Source organism: Monodon monoceros, unplaced genomic scaffold (assembly GCF_005190385.1).
Source record: "Monodon monoceros isolate NGI ecotype Baffin Bay Population unplaced genomic scaffold, NGI_Narwhal_1 Super_Scaffold_11, whole genome shotgun sequence".
In the NCBI taxonomy this organism is placed as follows: domain Eukaryota; kingdom Metazoa; phylum Chordata; class Mammalia; order Artiodactyla; family Monodontidae; genus Monodon; species Monodon monoceros.
This window is the reverse complement of record NW_021703767.1, coordinates 103,107,374-103,135,193: the sequence shown is the minus strand read 5'-3', so window position 1 is coordinate 103,135,193 and position 27,820 is coordinate 103,107,374. Positions and strand designations below refer to the sequence as shown.

Below are 27,820 nucleotides of genomic sequence, written 5' to 3'. Positions count from 1 at the left end.
TACAGTGAGATATCATCTCACACCAGTCAGAATGGCCATCATCAAAAAATCTAGAAACAATAAATGCTGGAGAGGGTGTGGAGAAAAGGGAACACTCTTGCACTGCTGGTGTGAATGTGAATTGGTACAGCCACTATGGAGAACAGTATGGAGGTTCCTTAAAAAACTACAAATAGAACTACCATATGACCCAGCAATCCCACTACTGGGCATATACCCTGAGAAAACCAAAATTCAAAAAGAGTCATGTACCAAAATGTTCACTGCAGCTCTATTTACAATAGCCCGGAGATGGAAACAACCTAAGTGCCCATCATCGGATGAATGGCTAAAGAAGATGTGGCACATATATACAATGGAATATTACTCAGCCATATAAAGAAACGAAATTGAGCTATTTGTAATGAGGTGGATAGACCTAGAGTCTGTCATACAGAGTGAAGTAAGTCAGAAAGAGAAAGACAAATACCATATGCTAACACATATATATGGAATTTAAGAAAAAGAAATGTCATGAAGAACCTAGGGGTAAGACAGGAATAAAGACACAGACCTACTAGAGAACGGACTTGAGGATATGGGGAGGGGGAAGGGTGAGCTGTGACAAAGCGAGAGAGAGGCATGGACATATATACACTACCAAACGTAAGGTAGATAGCTAGTGGGAAGCAGCCGCATAGCACAGGGAGATCAGCTCGGTGCTTTGTGACCGCCTGGAGGGGTGGGATAGGGAGGGTCGGAAGGAGGGAGATGCAAGAGGGAAGAAATATGGGAGTATATGTATAACTGATTCACTTTGTTATAAAGCAGAAAGTAACACACCATTGTAAACAATTGTACTCCAATAAAGATGTTAAAAAAAAAAAGAGGGAGGGGATATGGGGATATATGTATATATATAGTTGATTCACTTTGTCGTACAACAGAAACTAACACAGCATTGTGAAGCAATTATACTCCAATAAAGATGTATTAAAAAAAAAAGTATTTCACTCTTCCAGTTTGGGCTCTAGGGCTGCTGCCAGTCTCTGTGTAAAGTAGAAAACCTCTCATGTGCTGTCCTGCAGAAATTCCTCATTGAGTGACCCTCTCCTCTGGTCTCTTCCCTCAGGGGCCGGGAGTGGGGTGGCGGGGGCAGGGTATAGTCAGGGAGCAGGGCTTCCCACATCACTGTGCATGTTTGACTACACGGCTCTAGGAGGCACCGTTCACACTGTCGTCAACTTGAACATGCATTATGGTCCTTTTATGGAGATGCTAGTAAAGTGTCTTGAGGAAGAGATGCCTTTTTCTGGCTTGCCCAGAAACAGTAACTATGGACTAGCCACAGCCTGCTTCAAGGTTGAAAGTAACACTCTGAAAACACACTTGGTAAGTTCTGTCCCTCACTAGCCACATGACCTTGGGCTGATCCCTTAATCTCAGTTTTGTCATCTGTAAATCGGGAATAACAGTACCTCATAGGCTGTTAGGGTTAAAGAGATTGCCTATGCCAAGGACTGAGCACAGAGCCTGGCATAGGGTGAATGGACAGTGTATGGCAGCTCCCACAATTTGGCCCGCACATGTCTCTCTGCACACATAGATTTCTTTCCAGTCACTTTCCATTCAAGGCTCTCACAGCATAAAATAACTTTCAAACTCTCACTATAAGACTCATCACAGTGGAGCTACTGACTTATAGTATGAATTGTTAATTGGTATTATTTCAGTAGCCTCCTTCCTGCACGGTGTTAGACAATTGTGTCTGGTGACTCTCCGGCCCCAGCCATGCACGTTAATATAATTCTAAAGAGGGCCCGCCTCCAAGAGAATTTAGAGCTGGGAAGTGTAAGGATTCAGGCAATAGATGAGAGAAAAGGCATAAAGAAGGAAAGATTAGAGCTTACTCTTTAGTTTTCCAGAGATTGGATCACCCCAGCCAGGTCTGTCTCTGCCATGGCATTAATTATTACAAGACTGGTGAACAGACTCTGAGAAGGTCAAACTTGGGCAGACTTAGAGATCGTGCAGACAGGGGATGGGTCCAGGGAGTCAGTCTTATCTGCGAGCTGCCTGGTACTTAATCTGTGTTTCAGGGCTCATCACAGCTTTGTCTGTGGGAGATCGGCTGGAAGCCCTGCCCGGCACTGATCTTATCATTCCCCATGATGCTTTCATTAATGACTGGCTTTGCCTGCTCTTTTTCCAGTATGTTTCACACCAGTATAATTTCTGTCAGTTTCCAGGCCTTGATGTCATCTAGGCCCTGGAATTGTGTTATTGAACTAACATTCACTGTCAAATCTTTTCAGGATAAACCTATTTTTCCTTATCATATAAACGTGTTGAATCTCCTTTGCTGGGTATAATGAATGTCTTTTAGGCGGTTGTAACACCTTCACTGAAATATTCATTCATTCATCCTCTGTCTCTCTTTCTCTCTGTTTCTTTGTGTGTGTCCCCTTCCCTTCCTTTCCACTTGTCACCTCTTCTCCACCCACCCCCATTTTCTTTCTTTCTTTCCTGAAGGAAAAAAATGGCCATTTCCTTTTATTCTCTTACAAAAGAGTTTCTGTCACTGAGGGGAATCACTATTAGCATGAGTGAGTGGCATTCATTGTTTGGGAGAGAGCCCACTTGCTTTGTGAAGCAGGGCTCCTAAGTCATGTTAACTGCACTCGGCTTTCTCTGCTCTGCCCAGCCTCCCAGCCCCACCCCAGAAAAAGTGAAGCTGCGGTGTCAGGCACGTAAGAAAATAAGGATTCTCATGCCTCCAACTTTTAAATCATAGAAGAGGGGGAGGGGAGTATAAGGGGTTGAGAGTAATGTGCTTTGATTGGCACTCAGGGCAGGTTGTTCTTTGTAGATAGCACTGCTCGGAGGTCAGGTAAGGCTGTGCAGGGGAAGCCTGAAGGCAGCTGAGGCTCACATATCTGTCACGGAGTCACTGATGGATAGTCGCTGGTGGGCGAATATGAATCTGAACTTGATGATCTGTCAACAGTGGTGCTGTCATCATTGTCACGGCCTTATTCCTCTGGGCCATTTTTTTTACCTGTACCATTCTACTACCATGATTGTCAATTCTGCTTTTTCTGTTTTATGTCTTGAATACTTTGCTTTTTGCAGTGGATATGCTCCTGAACCGTTGTGAATAAATTGTGGTTTTAAGTAATGTTAAATTCATCTCAATACAGAAAAGCATAAAGAAGAAAAGAAAGTGGGCTAAAATCCCATCACCTAGATAACCCTGTTAATATTTTTCAAAAAATAAGAGTATATATATTTACATAGTACAAAGGTGTGAATTGTACAAATACTACAATTAGTACAAGTTGTACAAAAGCACCTCCACTTTCCTCACCACCACCTCAGTCGTTAGCGCCCCTCCTAGCATTAAGGGTCTGTGCAGGGTACAAAGCACTATGATAAGAATACAGCAATGAATAAGGCATCCCCCTGGTCCCAAAAGAGGCTGCTAGTCTAATGGGTCAAAGAATCATTTGACCTACAGTTGCCTTTTGTTTGGCTTGCATTGTTTTTTTAAATAAAAGTTGTCAACATTGAAAAGTCAGGAGAGTTCACATAAAAATAGCTTCCCTTGAAAAATCTGAATAACTGGTTACAGTGGGCCTGCATTCCCACATGGCAACCATCTTCACTGCTGAGGAAATGCTGCCCCCTTAGCAAGTGTCCTCTAGTTTGCCACAAGCCACACCACTCCCTGTTGTGGACCCAACACTGAAACCTGATGTCAGTTGTCCCTTATCATCATGCTTGCCTATTCTTAGAGTAGAAAAACATCTTCAGAACCCATGTTTCTGTCAAAAGTACAGGGGTAAAGCTACTCCAAGAGGGTAATAAGCTTTTTCTTATACCTGGCCTACTTACCTGAAGGCGTCGGAGTTTGCAATTCCTGTTCAAAACCAGCAAAATATTCAAGGTGAAAAGGACCTGACACTAATCCAAGTCACTTGTGTTTTTACTTGTGGAGGTTCACGTGCTTTCTGATTATTATTGAGAATTTGAAATGTACCAGCTTTGTTTAAGTTAATCCAGAATCACAGTTATATTAAAGGAAATTCACTTCACACTAATCAAATTTCATCCTGGTTTACAAACTTTTCTGTGACATGCGCCAGTTTATACTACAAAACGGGGAGAGTTGATGGGGACTATTCAAAACACAGAAATGTAGAAACTGGTCACAGAAATCATTCCTTCTGGGGGTGGGAAGAGAACAGTTTAAAGCAAGAAGGAGTGTCGATTATCAAAGGTTTGGCCCAGTGGAATCAGTCAGTCCGTGTGTGTGACCTGGGCAGGTTGCTATACTGTCTGAGACCTAGTTTCCCCACCTGTAAAGTGGGGATAATGATGCCTTCTCACAGGTAGTGCAGATTAAGTTAGGTAATGTAAATAAAATGTTTAGCGTTATAGTAAATGCTTAAGCAGCAGGTCTATCGTTATTATTATTACTAAAGTAATAATTCTGGATTCCCAGGGTTTTTAGTCATTTGGTCATTCAGTACATATGCATCGAGCAGTGTAATCATGAAGTCTCTGAGTCCCATTTTTCTCATCTGTTTAAAGGGAAGAATAATACCTGCCTCTCCCCAACCCTAAGGTCAGGAAATCAACTGCAAGTGTGTTTGTTAGCCACATCGTTTGTAGCATTGAACAGATTGTTATTACTACTTTGTTATTAATTGAACTGGGAAAGTTTTTAGCTAGGGTTTTAAAAGATGGCTGAGATATCCCAAACTACTTAATCCTCATTAGGATTTACATTTTTCTCAAGCTCAACTCATCCAATGAATTCATTGCCTAATAGTATCCAATGAAAATACTTAGATAAGTCCAGAATAGATTTTCTTGTGTACCTTTACTTTGTCTGCATCCCAGAAATTAAATCAAGAGAGAGAAGGCTGGTTTAGAGGAATAGACTGATGAATAATTGGCATTCGTGTGTTTTTCCTAAGGAAAACAAGAATTAATACAACAACACAAAAACGTGCCTGCTTTGCTGAAGTACAAATTGAGGTCAGACGTAGACAGAGATTATTCATGTAATGACCACCATGATGCACTTTTATTGCTTCCTAAGGTGCCACGGCTTTAGAAGCTGGTGAGGATGGATGCCCTACTCATGTTTCATTAACATTGTTCCAGGAGCCTGGACTGGAGGGAAGAGCTAGGGACAGGCCTGGGCTGGAACCTCTCTCCACTTACTAAAAGTGTGCCTGTGAGCATGGTTATACATGTACAGGAGGGTCCTTATGTTTTGATCAATGTGTAAAATGTATTTTGCTACAGTTGGCTATCTCCCTGCTGTGGCAATATCTAGAAGATGTGGTACAGTGTGGTTCTGAACTGGGTTGACATACTCAGAGCAAGACAGTGGGAGCTTAGCATAATGTCAGATCAGGACCAAGGAGAGAGTGTGTGATTGTTTAGCACTCCTCTATTAATTTGTTTATTCAGCAAATATGAGGTCTGTGATGTTCTAGACCTCAGCATTATAGGAAGAAAAACAAGCAGGTGATATTCTTACCCTTGTGAAGTTGACATTGTACAGGGGAAGACTGGCATTAAATAAATTGTTTAAGGAAATACACAAGATATTTACATAATTGTGTGTTGTGAGGGCAATAAAGGATATAAAGAGGAAATTAGATCCCCCATCAGAGAAGGCCTCTGAAGATGTCACACTTGAACTGAGACATCACCATGTGCATGTCAGCCAGTGCCAAGGACTACAGAGGGAACACTGCGTACAGAGGCCCAAAGGCAACCAAAAGCTTGGCATGGGCTTCCCTGGTGGCGCAGTGGTTGAGAGTCCGCCTGCCGATGCAGGGGACACGGGTTCGTGCCCCGGTCCGGGAAGATCCCACATGCCGCGGAGCAGCTGGGCCCGTGAGCCACGGCCGCTGAGCCTGCGCGTCCGGAGCCTGTGCTCCGCAACGGGAGAGGCCACAACAGTGAGAGGCCCGCATTCCGCCAAAAAAAAAAAAAAGCTTGGCATGTTTGGGCAACAGAAGGGAGGCCTTGAGCAAGGGGAGGGTGGTATGACATAACATTGTACAGGTTGGGGCAGGGGCAGATCATGCAGGACCTGGAGAGCTGAAATAGCATGCTGGCTGAGATGGTGGTGGCTTGGACCACAGTCAGCGCGATGAGAACAAGAGAAGGGAAGGGGTTTAAGATGTGTTTGAGAGGTACGAGTGACAGAACTTAACGATGGATTGAATGTCAGGAATGAGGAAGAGAGAAAAACTAAGGATGTCTCCTAGCTTGAGCAGCTAAGTGGATGGTGGTACCATTTTCTGAGGCTTAAAAGTTAAATAATTTGCCAGACCTCACTCAGCTAGGATTTTGAAGTCTAGTCTGTGTGAATTTACTTTTTCAGTTTTTTTTTTTTTAATCTAAGTCAGACTATTAGGTTAAAGCTCCAAAATATTGTCCAGATTTTCAATTAAGGTATCACCTAGATTAAATTATTAATATAGACAATCCTGAGGTTCAGGGTTAAGTGATATTGTCAGAGGCTGGTATTTCTGATAAATAGTACTATGATGGCTAAGTTTATCTCAAAACTAATAACCAGAGTCTTGGCAGTGTTTTTTCTCATACATACAAAAGAAAAAATGATTTTCTCCTTTCCTCTTGGGCATAATGTTTTTCTGGAGTTTTCCTCAGCCACAAGGTAGTTTCTGCTGTAATGTAAGATTAGATTATAAATTGTCTCTGGTAATCCCGAGCTAAGACTGCAAAGCCCAAACAACAAGTTATTTACAGTGTTTTCAATCATGCTTGGGCTCCACCCAGGACACAGGCAGGTTTCTATGGAGAGGGAATAGTGACATTTCAGTGACCCTAAACAGCCTGCAGCTCTCCTTCCGCCACCTGGGGCTCACCCATTTTGGCCAGGCCTAAGAGTCTATTGTTGACACAGGCAATTTCCACTTTCTCAAAGCAGTACATTCCTGAAATCCACATCAGGAGGTTGATTTTATAGACCCATAGAAACAATGGGATCGTCTTCTTGACAGAGGAATCAGCAGGCCATGAATCTTCACATGTGAGTGAAGCAAAGCAGTCACCCTCTAAATCTCTCATCCAGAAGCCCCTTATTTTATTTTATTTTATTTTATTTTTTTGCGGTACGCGGGCCTCCCACTGCTGTGGCCTCTCCTGCCGTGGAGCACAGGCTCTGGACACGCAGGCTCAGCGGCCATGGCTCACGGGCCCAGCCGCTCCGCGGCATGTGGGATCTTCCCGGACCGGGGCACGAACCCGTGTCCCCTGCATTGGCAGGTGGACCCCCAACCACTGCGCCACCAGGGAAGCCCCAGAAGCCCCTTATTGAACTGTAAGCCCCTGAACCAGTTAGGATACCACAAGGAACAACAGCAACAAAAAATCCAACGTAAAAAGCCTTAAGTAGTAAAGTCATTTAGTGTCATGCAGAACAAGAACAGGACGGGTCCAGGCGGGTTCAGCAGTTCTGTGATGTCTCAGGGACTCAGGTTCCTCACCTCTCCGCTCCCCCTTCTGGACACAAAGCCTTGACTCTGAGCCATATCCCCTCATGGTGCAAGATGGCTGCCACAGCCCTGGGAAACACAGGAGCCACAGGAGGCCAAAGAAATGGGTCGTGTTCTGCATCATGTCTCTTTCAGTGAGAAAGCCTTTCCCAAAAGCCCAAGCCAACATCTTAAGTGCTTGTCCATGGAGCACCCAGTGCCCCGCTTCTAGACACCAGGACATTATCCTAGACCTCCCCCTCTCCTTTATTTCCTTATTCTCTATGACCTATCCGTTCTGGTCTTAAGTAATCTGTCCCCGACCCTCAATCCCTGTGTTTACATTAATTCAGATCCTCATGAACTCTCCCTATTCCCCCTGCTTCCAGTTTATCTTCCACAAAGCCACTGACATGATCTAAAACACAGATCTCATCATGTCACTCTCCTGCTTAAAACCCTTCAGTGGTTCTTAATCACATATACAATTAAACTTCAAAGGTTTTTTTTTTAGCTATAGAAATTACCTCTCCCCTCTTAAAAAAAACAAAAAACAGACAAAAAGAACATGCAGCATCCCGATAAAGCTAACAATGGATGTAGAGCTGCTGTGGCTGAAATGGGGGTGGGGAAACGGCTTATAGCTCATCCCGGTGGATCCCTTCACCTCCCTCACATGGAGACCCCAAAGCCTCTTGTGGATCCCATGTTGTACAGGCAAATGGAAATGCCTAGCAGGCAGTTGATATGGACCTCAGGAGTGTCAACCAGGCTAGCGTTGTAGGTGAGATGGTGGTGGAAGCAAAGGTCAGGGCCGTGATCTCTCGAAGTGCACAGAGTGAGAAGGGAAGAGGGCCTCTGAGAGACACAACTCCAAGAGTTGAACTGATATAATGCCCCCAAGCCACGTAACATCCAATAACGCAGCGTCTCCATTTCACCTTTCAAACTCCAAGAGTGTGCCTTATAGGAGGATCTGTGCTCTCATCGTGATAGACAGGTTAACACAATCAGATGCTTGAGGACAAAGTGAGGACGGTTGAAGACCAGAATGCAACTAATATCAGAAACTGAGAATAATGGTTTCTAATCATATGAATTGTCCATCTTGTGCTTACATTTTTATTCTTACAGCTTTTTTTTTAACGTGAAAGATTTGCTATTTGCTTTGATAATCCTGAGATTAGTCTTTTCTCCTTTCGCAAGGCTTTTCACATCAGACATTGTGAATTAACCAACATTTCATGTGTTTCCATTTCTGATCAAGGCACTTTTGAGTTAAACAGCCTTTAGAATGGAATTTCCAATAGAACTATAATAGCTGGAAATGCTAATTATTCTCCCCGCTCTTGATATCAATCTGTGTTTATTCTTTATGTCTATTTAAGAATTCAGTCTTGTCGTTCTGTGCAGATAAAAAGCAGTTTGCATTCTGTTATTGAATATCACCTTCTTAATGAGGAGGTTAAATATTAATGAAGACTAATTGATGAATAATTTTAACAAGGAAAGGCATTATTGGTTTGAAGCCAGAGCTTAATGGGTTGTGCATTTCAGCAGGTATTTATTTGCATACTCAGTGATACTGTCAGAAGGCGGGGGAGGAGAAAGGAGAGGGGCTGGACAGAGGGCACCGGGCAGGTAATAAGGGCGGCCTCCAACTAGACCGGACTTGCAGCTCTACTTGCTTTTATCCATTCTCATTCCATGAGGAGTTTGAGGAGAGAGAGCTTGTCCTTTTGTGTCTTGTGTGGGCTCCAGGCAAACAGCTCTTCCCTCTTGCTTCCCTTCTGACTCTGACCACCCCAATCCCTCACTGCCTGTCGACATAGACCTTATTTCTGTCCTCATATTGGGTTTTCCTGCCTCTGCCTTTACAGTTCGCCCCCATCACCCCCTGGCGCCGACCTGTTTCTGGCTGCCAGTCTTTGCTGTCAGACTCCATATAGGCTAGTTTGTATAGGCTTCCCCCCCGCCCCCCCGCTCCCCATGGCTCCATAGGACCTGGTTGTTGGCATCTGTCATTTACTGGCCCTTCCAGGCCCTCCTGCTTGAAGAGCCCACCTGACCCCCATCCTTCCCACTTTCAACTGGGATTTCACAGAAACTCAGCACCAAAAAGAAGCAGAAAATAAATATCAATCGTATGAAGCTTCAAGCTGATTTTCTGATTCTCTCCGAATCCTTTTAAGTGTGATATGCATTTAAATCAAGAGTAGCAGAGACAACGATTTGGGAAAATGATAATGTTATCCTAGCCTATTTCAGTGAGACTCCAACATGGTTAAGAAAATTGACTGTCAGATCTGATCAGTGTTGTTGAAGTGAACAGCTGTCATTCTCCGAGTGGCTGGAGTCAAATTCTTACCCAGCAGTAGTTTTAATGACTGAAGGACCAGTAACCACGAGAAGCAGCCTAACCTCAAAGCACCACTGACCTGTATTGCTTCTCTCTCCTGTTTTGCAGGCACAACGTGTTTGATTGCTCTGTTGTCAGATAAAGACCTCACTGTGGCCAATGTGGGTGACTCGCGTGGGGTCCTGTGTGACAAGGACGGGAATGCCATTCCTTTGTCTCATGATCACAAGCCGTACCAGCTGAAGGAAAGGAAGAGGATAAAAAGAGCCGGTGAGTTTGTGAATGTCTCCGAGGACTTTGTGCTGTCTTGTTCAAGTGGACAAGGTGGCTTGCTGGGAGAGCCCCTGGGGGAGAAGATGTTCCTTTACCCAGTGATGAGTAGATCAGTACAGAGGCTGCTGCTCAGGCAGCTGGGACTGGACTTTGTAACATTTCCTATCAAATGAGTGGCCACTGAATTTGCCCTTCTTTGTGGCCACAGATTACAAAAGAGCCAAAAAAAAAAAAAAGCCCTTAGTTTAAAGGCTAATGAGATTTTTGGGCCCCTGCTTGCCATAGCCCACTTCTCTCCAGCTGTGCCAAACTACTAACCACCAAACGAACCATGGAGCTGATACCTCTGTGCCTTTGCAAGTGTTGTCCACACCGTCTAGTGGGTAACAACGACCTTGTCCTTTAAGACTTGGTTTAAGGGTGTCCTTTTGGCAGCCTTCCCTGTCACACCCCTTCAGTCTTTCCCCAGCATCCTATGTGGACCTCTTGGGTCACCTTTCACATGTGTGGACATACCTGGCCCTCTTATCTGTCTTGCCTTCCTGACCATGAGTTCTTTGAGGCAGGACCTTGGTCTGTTCATCTCTATACTCCCAACACTGAGCTCTGTGCCTAAGACAAGTACATATTTCAGTTTGGGGAGGGGGAGAATCCCTTTTTCGCTTTTTCAACATCTAGAGGCTTGAGGGTACAAACTTACATCTTGGAACTGAGAAACAGGTAGGGAATGTAGTAGACAGACAGACATTAATAATAAATAAGTAAAAATAGGTAAATGATCTAGTATATTACAAGGTGATAACTGCTATGCAGGTTAGGGAATGGGGAGTGTCACGGGGTGGTCAGCATAGGCCTCACTAAGGTGACGTTGGGACGAAGACTTGAAGAAAGATTATCAGTTGATGATTCCACTTTCATAGTCAATTTGGGGGGGATTCTCTTCTACCCGTGCAGGGGAGGAGCCCTTCCCTCCCCAGACTGACAACCACAGCATGTAGCCTCTGTGTCACGTGCTAAGCCACAGGCCCGGCTGCCGAGGGAGCTCAGGTACCCTGGGTCTCAGCCCAAGAAGGGCCCCTGCTGCCTGGGGGAATCTACAGGTTGACCCTCAATGTCTACACATCAGCTTCTGCCCAGAACCTAATCAACATTTGAGTTTTCGCAGTAGGAAGCTATACTGTTGAGTCCAAAAGCATTGAATTTTATTCAGTGACTGCTTGAGATGCAGAATAATTTTTAATGAAAGCTTTGGTCAGGTTTTCTGTTGACGGGATGGAACAGTGTTTTAAGAGCATCTATCACGCTCTGATGAGCTTCCCTCCTTACGAAGACAGCATCTCAGTCCACTGTGGCCCTGGACTTAGGATACAGTCAGCCTGCTCCTGAGGAAGCACAGGCAGGGATGTGTAGACGGAACATGTGGAGATGCCACCTTAGCATCCAGCGCTCTCCTGAAATGTCAACCCATTTTATCCTCTCTCCTCTTCCCTGCCGTACCCATCCACCCTCCCCCGCCCCCACAGTGATTATAGTAGCAAATTCTGACAGCATCTCCAAGGAGGTTAATCTCATCTGTGTCAAGGGTGTATTTTACATCAGGGCTTAATGAACAATGACTGGTTTTCTTATCTTTGTGTGTGTTTTCTCTGACCTCAGCCTTCCCTTCTGGACATCTCTCCCCCTCCTGTTTTGTGTGACAGTACACTGCAACCAGTCTAGGCCAAATACACGTTGGTCTTTCTGTCTCCATTCCTTAAGCTGTTTCCACAATAACAGTGATGTCAGCTGCCATTTACTGTGTGCTCGCTCTGTGCTGGGAGCTAAGCTGAGCGCTTTACATATACTCTTTCCCTACCTTACGAGGTTGATGATGTTATTCTTATTTTACAACCAATGAAGTGGAGCCTCAGAGAGGCTAGTGTGCCCAAGGACACACAGCTAGTGAATGGTGAGACCAGAATTGAGACCCAGGACAGTGACTCCAGAGCCCACGCTCTTGCCCAGGAGACCACGCTTCCTGGAATGTTCTCGTACATTCCTGCCCATGGACGTCCTACCCATCGTTCAAAGCCCAGCTTTAATGCTCACTCCTCCCTGATTATCACAACCAGAAATCTTTGCTCCCTCCTCCCCATCTGCCTACAGCATTTAGCAGGTACTAGTCTCTCCCTGAAGAAATGCTGCTTTGTGCTTGTAGCTGTCGATACAGGTGGCTTTTCCCTCCTGCCAGGCTGTCTACTTCTTTATAGAAAGGTCTGGATCTTGTCTAACTTTATAGCCTGCAAATTGCCCTGCATGGAATATATATTTAATAAATATGACAAATAATATGCGAATGGACAAAGTTCTAGCTCCCTTAAAGAAAAAATAATAATAGGTAATACTGAATGCATGTTATATGCAGGCACTGTGCCAGGTGATTAATATGGAATAACTAACTCCTTTATTTCTCACAACTCCTCAGTGAAATAGGTACTGTTATTGTCCCAATTTTGGAACCAAGGAAAGCAAGGATCAGAAAGAGTTTCTCATCCAAAGTCACACAAAGCTAAAAGTAACAGAGCCAGGAATCAAATCCAAGCAGTCTGCCCCGAGGGCCTGAGCCTTTAACAACTGTGCTAAAATACACCATTCTTTAATCCTGATTCTATCTGGGGAGGTGTTTTGAGATATAGGCACGCCCAAGGGCAGCCTCAAGCTAATGATGGATCCCAGTGGTATTCTCTGGTACCATCCACCTGCCTTTCAGTGCTGTTTTGCTGCTGTCCCTGGATCCCCACCCTAGGGCTCCCTACTGTCAGTCACTGAGCTGCCAAGGTGTCCTTAAGTTAAAACTGATGCCCTCACCCATCCATGCCTCCTACCCTCAATATTCTTATTAATTTGGTCTTGAAGGCTTTTAAGATACCAAGGATGAGGGCCTGAGGATCTACCCGCAGAGCATCAAACCTCAAGCCATGCAGAGGAACGCTGTTCCCTCCTGGTAGCGCCGAGGTGGGGTGAGGGGAGCACATAGGTCACAGGCAGTAGGTCAGCCCTCTGCAGACGCACGCAGACTGCACCCGGGGTGTGAGAGAGCCGCTGGTCAAGCTAATGGGCTCATCCTATCTTTCCAGGTGGTTTCATCAGTTTCAATGGCTCCTGGAGGGTCCAGGGAATCCTGGCCATGTCTCGATCCCTGGGGGATTATCCGCTGAAAAATCTCAACGTGGTCATCCCAGACCCAGATATCCTGACCTTTGACCTGGACAAGCTCCAGCCCGAGTTCATGATCTTGGCATCAGATGGCCTCTGGGATGCTTTCAGCAACGAAGAAGCTGTTCGATTCATCAAGGACCGCTTGGATGAACCTCACTTTGGGGCCAAGAGCATAGTTTTACAGTCGTTTTACAGAGGCTGCCCTGACAACATCACAGTCATGGTGGTGAAGTTCAGGAATAGCAGCAAAACAGAAGAGCAGTGAACCCTCTGGGGGTCTCAGCTGCCTTAGACTAAAGGACTTTCAACACACTGGTCTCTTTTAATGTAGTGAAAGGTGTGGGAGTTACAGTTAGGATCATCCATCCCAGACATGGGGTTCCCCATCCCCGGCCGTCTTAAGTCTATGTGCCCTGATGAACAGAGGGTGTTCTTGGCCAATGTAGTTGAGAGGCTGGAAAATGGTTTCTTCGTGTTTTCCCAACTCTTTCATCCAATGTTCAAAATATATAAATATATAGCTGTAGAGTCACATGTATGAAGTGAATGGCATATGTGCCACATTTCTCCTTTTACGATTGTTTTCAAGATCCCTTACAGGGCCCTCCAGGCATCAGACTTCGTGTGCTCTCATTGGAGCAGTGAGTCAGGGCCGATGTGGCCACACCCTGTGCTGAGGGGCAGAGCTGTCCTGAGAATGCTTTGTCCTCCCGAGCCCAGGTTTTCTGCTCTGCAGCAGCCCTGCAGAAACAGATTTGGAAATGATTTATTATTCCGTGGCTGCTCTTGGAGGCTGAGGGACGTGGGGAGGATGAGAGCCGCCTGCACGGCAGAAGTAAACTTCTTCCCTCGCTTTCTTTATTAGTTAAATAGACTTTGTGTACCACCTGACCAGTCTTTGTGTGTTTATCCTAATCATGCATGACCTTAATCTTTGGCCTACACTTTACCTATGTAATAGGCAGCTGTTAAACTTTACCACCAGACACCACGATTTTTTTACATTACCAAGTGAAAAAAGCAAATCACAGTACCATAATCCCTTCCACCTTTAAGGGTAGATAGAGGACACCATGGCCGAATAAGTCACAGCGCCCCTTGGGAAGTCTGCTATTTGCATTCAGAGAGAACGCTGGTGAGATTGCCACCTCGAATCGAGCTCCAGCTGCCCGGTTTTGTGCATGTTTTCCTCTCCTTTTGTAGTAGCTTTCAAGGGTCTCTGAAGCAGTGTTCTGAGAAGCAGCGGTGTAGAACTGCATGTGTGCTCCCGGAAGCCGAGTACAGAGTTCGCAGCCAAGTTTTGGAATTTGGTGGTAAACTACTGGGACGTGCTTCTGCTAGACAGTGGAAAGGCAGCAGTCTTTAACATTTGGTTGCAAACCACTGAGTTATTTTTGCGGCCAGACTTGCTGCTTTTCATTTCTTATCACCAAAGTCACATTTCCAATCTCAGTATTTTATAAGTTAATTACAGAAAATGCTGGGTCATCCTGTTTCCCTGGCTGAGGTGCTCAAACAGCCAAACAAGATTTTCATTGCATCCCCACCCCTCTGTGTCTGAAACGCCAGGGCGGCCACCTGGTTTTGTCCTTCCAGAGTGAGCATTTGCCTTTATAGCTTCTCAAAGGCCCCATTCACTGGCCACCTCCTGCCCACGATGCCGCTTCCCTGATTGCTTCAGCTGTGGAGCTTTCCTGAAGCAGGTTCTAGGAGTGAACTCAGGAGGATGAAAAGATTCCCTTGTGGCTGCGAAGGACTGTAATCTGTCTGGATTCCTCTGAGCACTTAACCTTTCTTTGACTGAAAGAATTAATAGTGGTTTCCCAAGAGATGTGCTTACTTTGGTAAACTATAACATTAGAATTTACAATATGAGAATTAGAACCTCGTTTTTTTTTCCTTTTTTTTAAGCCATAGAATGTTCTAGTACAAACTACCTGCCACCATGTTAGATTGGAGTATCTGCCTATTGAGAGGCACTGAACATTTGGATGTGTGTATTTGAGGCGGGGGTTGGGAAGGGAATGTGGGAAACATGCAGGTTGTGATCAGTGATGGAACAGTCAGGCCAGGCGGCCTGAGTTTGCTTGGTGATTTTAGGACGTTCTGATTCTGGAGTTACCAAAGCCCAACTTCTAACCGGAGTCCAGGAATAAGCAGTGTCAGCATATTACAGTATGCAGTTAATTTTCCTTTTTTATTTTTAACTTAACCCAAAATTCATAATAGCGATGGAAAGATATTTTTAAATGCTATGATCACTGTGATTGTCTAAAATGAAAACGGTACTGTTTTGGTGAAGATGAAGGAGAAAAGCGACTTAGTAAATTAGTGTTTATTTGCCCTGCAAAATGTCTTACTAGATGGTGCTGAGTGCAGGAGTGCATGGCTTTCCTTCTGAGTTCACAAGGCATCTTCTAAACTTTGCTTTGTAGAATTAATTCATTTCTGACTTTAATCAAGTAGTGCGTGTATTTTCTACTCCCTTTCTGCCTCTTTTTCTCCCACTTTGGCTTGTAGATTTTTGAAAAACAGAAGTTCTAGGCAAAATAGTAGCAGTTTGATTAATAGTTATGTCTCCAATCAGGCTACTTTGTTCCCTTCCCCATCCTCCTGGAGCTCTCTCTCCCTGAGCCGCCTCCAGCTGTCGGGGGTCTGCAGACATCACCCGGCATGCCCTGTGGCTCACCGGCCAGCCACTCCCATTTTCCAGGGACAGGGAAGGTTGAGTCTAGTTAGGGAAATTGATTTGAGAAGTTTGCATGTGAAGCTCCCCTAAACAGCACTGCCAAAGCTTTGGAATCGTCACCCAGACCCCCTAGCCTGAGTTCGCATTGCCAATAGCCCCCATGGTGCCAAATTTTGGAATGGTTTTATAGTCTTTTAGAAATGAAGCTGGGAGCCAATGATCACGTGCTTATAAGCCCCCAGCAAGATGCCAAGCCCAGGTCTTCATTAATGCACTGCTCTCCCGCTGCTCCACTGGCAATTTGTACTCTTAAAATGGGTTGGGATTGGGGTGGTGGGGGGAGAGACAGGGAAACTTTTTTTTTAATTCACTGTATTTGCAATTCTCTAATAAAAGGAATAAATAATACTTATATGGAAAACTCCAAAGCTAGTTCCCAAGATCGGCATTTATTTCACATGACCAACTTGCCCAAGGCACTTAACTCTAAGGTCGCTGTTCTAATGCAACATGACTGTGCATCTTACTGGTAACCAGTGGCTACATTCCATTCCTTGCCTTGGACTGAAGGCATTGGGCTCTAGAATCTTGTCTATGTGGTAAGAGTATTACAGAGTGTTTTATAGAGTGATGGAGCATATGTGATCTGGATAATTTAAAACAGGTCTTATGGGCTTCCCTGGTGGCGCAGTGGTTGAGAGTCCGCCTGCCGATGCAGGGGACACGGGTTCGCGCCCCGGTCCGGGAGGATCCCACATGCCACGGAGCGGCTGGGCCCGTGAGCCACGGCCGCTGAGCGTGCGCGTCCGGAGCCTGTGCTCCACAACGAGAGAGGCCACAACAGTGAGAGGCCCGCGTACCGCAAAAAAAAAAAACAGGTCTTATTTCATACAGCTGTGATGATTTCAGTCCATGAACATTTTGTGCAAACAGGATTGCATGAGTGATGGCATCAACACTATTTGAGGTGATCCTAGGAAGTTGATTACACGATTGAATTGGATCACTAGGATATCTGGCAATACATGAGGGATTCACAAAGGGAGTGATCGCTTTTTCCTTTGCCAGGTATATTTGATTTTCCTGACACCCCCCCCCCCCCGCCCCCGAGTTGTTGCCAGATCTAACTCTCTTGCAACTGGGAACACAAAAACTAGAAAGGGCAACATTTCATTGTACACTTGTAAGTATAGGAATTCATACTCTGGATAAGGTTTTATTTTCCAATGACCTCAGAAAATTGTTTCCTCCTTTTGACCCATTATTAGACTGATCTTCTCTTAATTTTCCCCCCAAATTGCCTTAGCTCATCACACCAGCATTCCTGACCCAGCTCTGCAGAAATGACATGACCATTAGATACTGTGCTGGGCCCTATTTAACTGACTCTGGATTAAATCCTTCACATCTAGACTTCTAAGCTAATTAGTTGAACACTGCAGGAGTAATGAGATACAGTGTTCCCCAAAGTGTGCTCCACAGGACACAAGTTCCAAAGATACTCTTCCAAACATGGGGCTCCAGGGTCAAATGAGTTTGGGAAACATACTATCCTAGAAAGTTAGTACATATAAGCACATCAAAGGTTCTAATTTAAATATCCTCCAGGGGAAATAAATAAACACCACAAATGGAATTCCAGTGTTTTCCAGATTAATCTGACCACGCAAACTTTTTTGAGTAACACCTAGTAACACTCCAAGGAGCTCATGTTCCATAGCACCCACTTTGGGAAATTCTGCTATATGGAAATATTACTGTTTTCTCATTCACTATGACTCTTAGCAGTTGCAGTATAGTTTGCAGTTTAGCAGCAGTAATTCACGGAAGAGACTGATTTGTTAGTGAAAGCAGTATTAAGAAACAGTATGATTTAATCTAATTTTATCGATAGCAGAAGCCCAACAATCCTGCTTGAAACTCTAAACATGGGCTCGCTTCTTTTTATGTGAACGATAAGCAAGAGCCTTACCATAGCTAGGGATTTCTCAAATTTGTTCCAAGAGCTTTCAGTTGCTTTTCTGAAGTTATCTTTGCTTTCCAGATGGAATCAAAATAAATGTTTACATTTTATCACTGTGTGAGAGTAAAAAAAATACATTTAAAATAATAGAAAAGGGGGAATGGCATATTTGGTATTAATTCATTTTTTAAATTCTAACTAGATTTTTTAAAATTATGTATCCATTGTATAATAATGGAAATGTAAACTATTTACACTTACTCTTTTCTTATTCTTTCTGAAATCCCTGTCCCATGTTGTCCTACCTTTCACATTTTATATATATGTAATTAAGTTTGGCAAGTTATTTGGAGAGAGAATCCCCAAATCACAGAGGAAGCAAATCTAGTCAAAAATATGGTACAAAGTGAATTTAGGATAAAGTCATTATCTTAAAATTATATCCAATATTTAGGAATACACCCTCCCTCTGGTTGTTATCCAGAATAGTATAAAACAGAAAGTAAAGTCACTTAGACTAGGTGGCAGATTGCAAAGGGCAAGTGATAGTTGACACTATAAGGCTTCCGTTAGGTATGTGATCCTAAACTTGTTTTCTAGTATGTAAATTTATTTGCTAATCTTAATAATGTTGATGCTTTGTCCATTACTTTTTATTTTTAGTACTGTTAAGCTGCAAACTGTTAAACCAAGGGTTGATCATGATCATGTTTATGTGTTTAGTAGTAACCACACCATCATTTGTACAATCATTTCAGTAAATACAAGTTAAGGACTTAGAAGAAAACATGTAGCAACTGTTCGTTTTAGCAGATCATTATAAGCATTTGCACAATTCAAAACTCCACCAAAAAGCAAGCAAGTAGCAGAAGTGTAGATTACATTTAGAGATGTGGTTCCATTTACTCTAGAAATCCTATAATCTGGCATTATAATCCCCTCTGACATTTGCCAAATCCAAATTAATCTCAGAACCTCCAAGGACCAGAGTCCCTAGCTTTCAGCACAAGCAGATTACTGTGAGGGCTCCAATGGCAGATTGTGGTTGGGGGGAGGGTTAGGGGGCAGGGCAGTCTGCCTGGGTCTCTGCCTCCATAGGAAAGGGCCCATGTTTCAGCCACACTCTCCCATCACCTTTTTTTTTTTTTTTTTTTTTTTCTTTTTGCGGTACGCGGGCCTCTCTCTCACTGTTGTGGCCTCTCCCGTTGCGAAGCACAGGCTCCGGACGCGCAGGCTCAGCGGCCATGGCTCACGGGCCCAGCCGCTCCGCGGCATGTGGGATCTTCCCGGACCGGGGCATGAACCCGCGTCCCCTGCATCGGCAGGCGGACTCTCAACCACTGCGCCACCAGGGAAGCCCCTCTCCCATCACCTTTTGTCATGTAGAAATTTAGAGGTTAAGTGTGATGTCATGCAGTATCTCAACATATTCCTGTATTAATTAGACAATGCATAATTTAAAATGTGTTCGTGCAGAAACAAAGGTAGAAGTAATAGTCAAGGAATTGGGGGTGGCGGGGGGTGGAGAAAACCTTTAGGATACTCAGACATTAAAAACATAAAAAGTAGGTTATCAAAAATTTAGATTATTAGACTTTTACCTACATAGGTTGTATTTAATAGCAGTTGCTGACACCTGCACATACATCTGTAGAAGGCAGTTTTCCCCACTTTTCACCTATTGAGATGCAAGCCTTCCCATTTAGAGTATTGGCTAATGCTTTGCTTACATGTTAACTAATACAATTCTAAAGCTCCTTTTCTTAGGACCGATGGCACAGGTAGAATAATATTTAAGCAAAATAATTTGGAACATTTTTTAATTTTAAAAAAGGCAAAATTAGAGCTTCCCTAATTTTGGTGGCGCAGTGGTTGAGAGTCTGCCTGCTGATGCAGGGGACGCGGGTTCGTGCGCCGGTCCGGGAAGATCCCGCATGCCACCGAGCGGCTAGGCCCGTGAGCCATGGCCGCTGAGCCTGCGTGTCCGGAGCCTGTGCTCCGCAACGGGAGAGGCCACAACAGTGAGAGGCCCGCGTACCGCAAAAAAAAAAAAAAAGCAAAATTAATTTCCAGTGAGATCAAAGTCAGAATGTAAAGAAAAGCATTCTCAAGAAAATATACAAGACAGGGACTTACTTCCCTTGTGGTCCAGTGGCTAAGACTCCACGCTCCCAATGCAGGGGGCCCGGGTTGGATCCCTGGTCAGGGAACTAGATCCCATTTGCCGCAACTAAGAGTTTGCATGCCGCAACGAAAGATCCCGCACACGGCAACGAAGATCCCATGTGCCACAACCAAGACCCAGTGCAAATAAATAAATAAAAATAAATTAATTTTAAAAATAAAGTATATAAGACAAAAATCAAAGGAGAATAATATAAAATATTTTAAATTAAGAAGACATTACATCGTGAATCATGCTTTCTGATATTTGTGCTCTTTCTGAAGTTGAGATAACACTGAAGTAAGAATGAATTCTGAGTTATCTGTAAAGTTAGTAAAATTACAGCCCCTATTCCATTCTTTCCCTGTGAAAATAGATACATGTGGTCTTATTTCCTGTTCTCCTAAACCACTTTTACTGTCCTAGGTACTGTTTGCTTTCCAAATGCTAGACATCGTTTTACCCTGAATCCTTAGAATTTGTGCATTTTCAAGGAGGGAATAATCCTTTTTAGTAAGAGGGACTAAATGATAGACCTTCTATTTTAGAATGCTCCAATAAAACTAAAGTCAGATAAACACAGTCACAGCTACATCTGGGGGTGAGTTTTAAAACTGGTAATTTTCCAAATGCCAACATGAATACCAGTGAGTATTCAATTTAAAACAGATGATTTCACAAAAACAAAGCACAGGGTTATTTAATGTTCCTGCTTCCTAGAGAGTTTTCCATATAACGAAAAGGGTCATGTTTGCTCATATAATTTTTTTTAATCCTGTAGAAATGATGTATTAGACATCTCTAACTGAAGAGACTGATGTCTCTTGTGCACATTTTATGTCCCCATCTGTCTCAGTATATGCAGAGACAGTGATGCTTAGTGTAATAATGAAAAGATACAAATCCTGCTACATGGGAAAAAACTATAACCATGGGATATTAAGCAAGAATACTCCCCCTATTTAGGCTCCAAGACTACAACCAGTCTATGTATTTTTCATCTTGATTTCCCTTTATCTCAGGCATATATTCAGAAAAATGGAGTAATAAATACAGAATTGGAGAAGAACCAATAACTTTTGCTCCTATTTTAGAAAGCAGTGTTTGCCTTTTTAAAATTTTGTCAGAAATACATGTTCACATTGAAACATTGACATCTACAGCCTTGTTTTTGGTTTACTCTGTCAGTTACTAAAGCCAGTGGTTTTGATTTATAGCACTCACATAATTTCAGTTCAGATTATAAAGGGTTGAAATCTATTTTGCAATGCCTCCTTGGTCAGCCGGGAAAAAGAAAACAAGAGCAAAAAATGACGACATTTTAGAGTTCAGAAGAATGATGATTCTAACAAGCCTGAAAAATAGTAATGAAACATTTCATTCCAAAACACCCCAGTGTGAACTATGTTCACATACATAATTCCTATATACCAAATATACAAGTTTAAAAAAAAAAAGCATCACTGGATTCATAAAACATTGATCTATGTTATAAACAGATTTAATTGAGAAAGCCACTATTTTTGCTATAAGTAAATCTGCTTGTATATTCTTTCCATTATTATTATTGTTATTATTACTTTTTTGAGCACCGACCATATGCCAAGTGCAGGTCACCTAAGGGAGTGTATCTAGAGGTGAGCACTCAGGCACCATCCCTGCCTTGGCACTTACAGCCCAGTGGAGGCTTCACAGATATCGTAATGCTCAGTATTGGCTGAATGCGATAAAAATGGGCATCTTTCATGATTTTATCCAATGGGTTTAGATGTATAAAGACAGGACAGAATTAGAGTTATTCTTTCCTACACTTAAAAGACAGTGAATGGTAACAGATTTGGAATATCCTGCCCACACCCAAGCAAACTGCATCAGATAATTATTCCACGTTAGGTCGTCTAGTTTCCCAAGGATGGAGTGGGGAGGTGAGACAGGGAGCCTCTGGGTACCAGGGCAGGGGTAGGGCTGTCCCAATGAGGAGCCACCACTGGAACAGCAGCCATGCAAGGGCTCAGCAGTGGTATGATTCAAGCCAGGGTATCTCTCTCTACAAGGTCCTCTGGAGGAAGGAGAGAATTACAGCAAAGGCAAACAGGGAACACTGAGAACATCTCTCCATGGCTTGTTTTTATTTTTGTTCCCAAGAGGCTATGTACCAACTTCATGTCTCAAATGAGAACCCAGAACTGAGAGTTTTTATCATCAGTGTTCCTTGATTATGTAAATTAGCAAATTTATTATATAGAAAATTAACATATTTCAGGAATACAATTATTTCTTGATCTTAATTGTGAAGACTAAATGCCAGATTTTTTTAAAAGCATAAATTTGGCATCCATGGTTACTTTAGACTTTTTAGGTTCTAGGCATGGAATTTAAGCTTTATATTTTGAACAAGAATAGCAACATCTATTTTCTGCATAGCAAAGCAAAACTAAATGCCAGACTTCTATTTTTAACCACAGAAGCCATCACTTCCTTCTAAAATCTTTGGCTGGTCATCTTCCCTAGACATCTCTTTCTGTTTATGCCAATTGCTTCTTTATCCAAGTAATATTAGCTTTGGCCCAATTATATTAGAATTCTATTGAATTAGAATAACACAAAGTGAATAAGATATTGGGACTATCTCATTGTGGTCAGCAGTGGAATTTTTGTTGTTTTGTTTTTAATCATGAAAACATACAACAAGAAATGCAAATTAAGTCAAGCCAGTTTCTGATTTGTTAAGATTAAAACCATAGGAGGAGTCCAGTTATTAAGGAAGGAAAGGAGGATTGGAGGGAGTAAGAGAAAACAACCCACATAACTGAGACATATTTTTCACGAATGGTATATCTCAAAATCTGCTCTTGTTTCCTGCTGAATTTTGAAACAGTGACTTTGTATATGCATTTACTATACCTATTTTAACATCATGAAAAATTTTCCATGAGCATTTTCTTGCTATTTTAAAAATCATAAGATGTTATTTGTTTATAAAAAGATAGCAGGCTCCATAAAATATTAGACAATGCTTTCTTTTAGGAATCTCCCAATTGAATTTAATAATTAAATCATGGGTCAAAATGACTGCTCAAATCAATCAGACTGTCTGGTAAGTTAGTCCCTGAAAACTATCCATAAAATACAACAAAACCTTGGCAAAACCTCATTACTCTTGGTACTCTTCAGAGGTTTTTATACCTACTAGTCTATATTTGTCTCTAAGAGACATTTGAAAAAAAGTTAAAATGCCAATTTGATGTTGAGCTCAGAGTCTATGGCAGTGCACGGTCACTCAAGATGCATGGCATGTGTTTCAGGTCCCTTGGGTGTGTGCTAGGGGTAGATTTAGCATTGTAGAGACTAATGTGTTCATGCTATCACTGATTCTGTGTTGTATACAAAATGAACAGCTAAAAATTCACCCTTGATGACAAGATTAAAGCAAAAATAAACACATTAAAGCTATTGGACTTTTTTTTTTTTTTTTTTTAAAGCTGTTGGACTTTATACATAGAGCTGTTGCTATTCTTTTTCTTTTGGTTAAACTCATTTTACATTCTAATGTCTGTGCTGGAATTTTCTAATTTTTCAATGCTTTTGCGTTGGAGTGGCTGTTAAGTTGGGATTCCACATAGAAAGCAGAAAAACAGTTCATGGCCTGAGGATAAGACAAAAGCGTAACAGAAACAAGAGATATAGGAGATATCGAGACTTCAGGTGCTCTCATTTGGAACAGGAATAAGCCTGGTTCCGATTCAAAGCAAGATAAATTTGTTTATTTTGGGGACTTCCCTGGTGGCGCAGTGGTTAAGAATCGCCTGCCTATGCATGGGACACAGGTTCGAGCCCTGGTCCGGCAAGATCCCATATGCCGCGGAACAACTAAGCCAGTGCCCCGCAACTACTGGGCCTGCGCTCTAGAGCCCGCGCTCTGCAACAAGAGAAGCCACCACAGTGAGAAGCCTGCGCACCGCAACGTTGCCCCCACGCCCCCCAACTAGGGAAAGCCCGCGGGCAGCAACGAAGACCTAACACAGCCCAAAATAAATAAATTTATTTTTTAAAAAAAGTATACAAATGTATGCAATAAAAATTGTTTAGTGTTAACGCAACCTTTACCCAGCTTTATACCACAGTAACAAAGTTTATATAGTGTAACCAGTATTAGGTGATAACAGTTAGATTAGCTATACACACATGTAAACTCCAGCAACATGACATGACACACCTCTGAGAAAAGTGTTCAGAAGAGAATATCCATCTGCCAAGGTTTTCACAAGATGCAGGAAGGAAGAGTGTGGAATTTAGAGACAGAGGGAAGTAGATATATACACACACACATGCACACATGTAATACTATTTTTATGTATTCTAAAGATGAAATGCTTAGATGTGAACAGCACTTGGAACTTAGAAGAAGAACAGTAAAAGTTAATCACCAGATTGCTGAATTTGGAATTGGGTGTAACAAAGCAGAAAAATGTGGCCTTGGATTATTTTTCTCCTTTTCATTAAGAATAATATTTGATAGCCAGAGTAGAACGTGCTGTCTGCAAATTCTGGTCTTCCACTCCTTTCTCTGGGTAGAACATTTCTAACATAAAATGAAGGATGTGATTAGAGATTTCAGGATGAATATTTGTTATCTGGATTAGAGTAAGAATTATGGACGTTTCCAAAACCAACCACAGATCCAGAGAAATAGGACTCAAGAACCACAAACACCCTACCTTCACTTCAGTGATGGGTTATATTCTCTTTCCCTCCTTCTGTTTTAGTTTAGAAATACACTAGTGACAATCTATTTGTTTTTTTGTTACGGTAACAACAAGAGAAAGGGGACTTTAATATAAGGATTTTAGTGGTGCCTCATGGAATCCAAAGGCAATAAGTATTTAAGTGGGGCCTCGGAAACAATTCACACCTAAAGACTCAAAAACTCTCAAGGAGTCTACAGGGGTTTCCTCTTCCAGCTTTCCCAGATTAACTGGTATTGCACTAGGCCATCCACCATAAACAACTATAAAACTGGAAAAACTGTGCTAAGCAACTGTTTTCAGGCATTGGACAACTTGGACAACAGGCAGTGCAAGATAGCATCTTTGAGAGAAGGGATCACAAGCTGCCCCGTGATCACCTCAGCTCTCTGTGAGGCGACACTTTTCTGGTTGTGGCACAGCAAGCTGGAGTCCAAGCAGAGCTAGACTGAAGCAAAGATACAGAAGGTGGCTGGAGTCTGTGGAGAGCTGTAACAGAGGGGGAGCCTCGGAAGTCTACGTGTGGGCCCCTCATGAGTCCTTAGCCGAGGGCTCACTGCACATACGCAGGACCCTGCACTGAGGCTCCACTGAACATGGCTGCTATGGGATTGAGAGTGGAATAAAAACACTAGAGACTGAGTATTGCTGGGGAATATCAAGTTCTGGCCCAAGCAGAGTAGAGAGACATCCAGTGGAGACACTTAGGTTGTGTATTAAGAATAAGGACCACTCTCTAAATGAAGGCCCACTTCAGATCTAGCCTAACTGAGCCTAAAACCAAGTGCTGACAAGATCTGTAAGAGAGACAGAGTAGGGAAGTTGAGTTGCAACAAATTGAAGGGGCTTGGGAACACCTTAAGCTTTTACAGATTTGCTGAGACAAACCATAACACATTCCCCGTGACTCCCCCTGCAAAAAAAAAAGAAAAGAAAAGAAAAAAAATAATCAAGATAGTTAGCTAATAACTGAACTACTTTACTTATGAGAACAAAAATCAAATATCAAAACTCTTCAGAGAAAGATAAAAGAATCCAGAATATTTACAGGTTTTTAACATATACTCACATTGTCCAGTACAATATAAAATTGAGAAATTACCAGACATGTAAAGAAACAGGAAAAGTTGACCAATAGTCAAGAAAAAACAGTGGTCAATAGTAGTCAACTCCAAGAGGCCTAGATATTAATCTTAGCAGATTTACAGCAGCTATAATAAATACATTAAAGGAATTTAAGGCAACTATGGTCTTAGTGAGACAACAGATGAGGAATCTCAACAGAGAAATGGAAAATTAAAGATAAAAATTCTAGAAGAGAAAAATAAAAAAACTGGAATGAAAGTTCTCTGGATTGGCTTAAAAGAACTTGGAGATGACAAAAGAAGAAGTGAGTAAACTTGATCAATACAAATTACCTAGTCTGAAGAAAAGACAAGAATAAAGATTGAAGGAAAATTAATTGAACATGTTCTACAAAGACATGTAGGACACTATAAAGCAGTGTAAGTTATATGTTACTCAAATACCAGAAAGAGACAAGAGTGAGAATGGGGCAGAAAAATAATTGAAGAAATAGATAGATAAATCATAAATTTCTCAAATTTTATGAAAAACATCAACGTGTAAAACCAGGATGATCAGCAGACAATGAAGCAAAATACAAAGAAAGCATACCCCACATAGAGTTATCTGACTCAAAATGTCAATAGTACAAAGGTTGAGAAGCCCTGATCTAAAGCAATCAATTAAAAAAAATAATTTCAGGGACTTCCCTGGGGGGTCCAATGGTAAAGAATCTGCCTTCTAATGCAGGGGTTGTGGATTCAATCCCTGGTCAGGGGACTATGATTCCACATTCTGCAGGGCAACTAAGCCTGCATGCCGCAACTACTGAGCTCGCACACCTCAACGAGAGAGCCCACGTGCTACAAACTACAGGGCCTATGTGCCCTGGAGCCCGTGCACCACAACTAGAGAGAGACAAATCCGCACACCACAACTAGAGAGAAGCCCACCTGCCGCAACGAAGAGCCTGTGTGCCGCAACGAAGAGCCTGCGTGCCACAACAAAAGATCCCACATGCCTCAGAGAAGATCCCATGTGCAGCAACTAAGACGCAACACAGCCAAAAAATATATATATATATAATAATAATAATTTCAAACACAAGAGCAATAGCTAAGAAGGCAATTGAGGAAATTAAATGGAATGCTAGTGACTACTCAACTCAAAAGAAGGCAAGGAAGGGGCCACAGAGGTGCAAAATGAAAAGTAAGTAACAGGATGGTACACTTAAACCCAATTATATAAAAATTACATTAAATATAAATGGACTAAACACTCCCTCATGAGGAAAGTCTTTTTTTTTTTTTTAATGCTGCTGAGACAACTAGATACTTACATGAAAGAGAATGAATTTCAAATGCTTTCTCACTCTGAATAAAAATTTAAATTGGAGCTGGATCATAGACCTTAATGTAAAACCTAAAACCATAAAGCTTCTAGAAGAAAATATAGGAGAAAATCTCCCCCACCTCGGTGTAGGTAAAGATTTCTTGGGTGGGGCACAAAAAGTATAAACCATAAAAGAAAAACTGGATAGGAATGTACAATGGTACAAACATTTTTGAGAACTGTTTGGCGTTTCATAGTAAACACACACCTACCCTATTGCCCAGCAGTTCCATTCCTAGATGTTTACAGAGAGAAATGAAAACATAAATACACACCAAAAAACTCATACAAGGATCTTTATAGCAATCTTATTCATGATAGCCCCAAACTAGAAACAACCCAAATGGATAAACAACTTGCTGTTTACTCATATAATGGAATAATACTCAGCAATAAAAAGAAATTTCTGACACACAAAACAACATGGATTAATGTAAAGTACATTATGTTCAATCAGAGAAGCAAGA

General features: G+C 42.5%; 1 protein-coding gene across 3 annotated transcripts in view; it reads left to right on the top strand.

Moving 5' to 3' along the window:
- Window positions 1–16,443, top strand: part of PPM1L (protein phosphatase, Mg2+/Mn2+ dependent 1L) — a 333,931-nt gene extending 317,488 nt beyond the window's left edge. For all 3 annotated transcript variants that reach the window (XM_029214082.1, XM_029214083.1, XM_029214084.1), the window contains 2 exons: window positions 9,973–10,134; window positions 13,254–16,443. In XM_029214082.1, the coding sequence (XP_029069915.1) occupies window positions 9,973–10,134; window positions 13,254–13,600 (509 nt within the window). In that variant the 3' untranslated portion in view covers window positions 13,601–16,443. The remainder of the gene's footprint in view (window positions 1–9,972; window positions 10,135–13,253) is intronic.
- The last annotated feature ends 11,377 nt before the right edge of the window (window positions 16,444–27,820 follow it).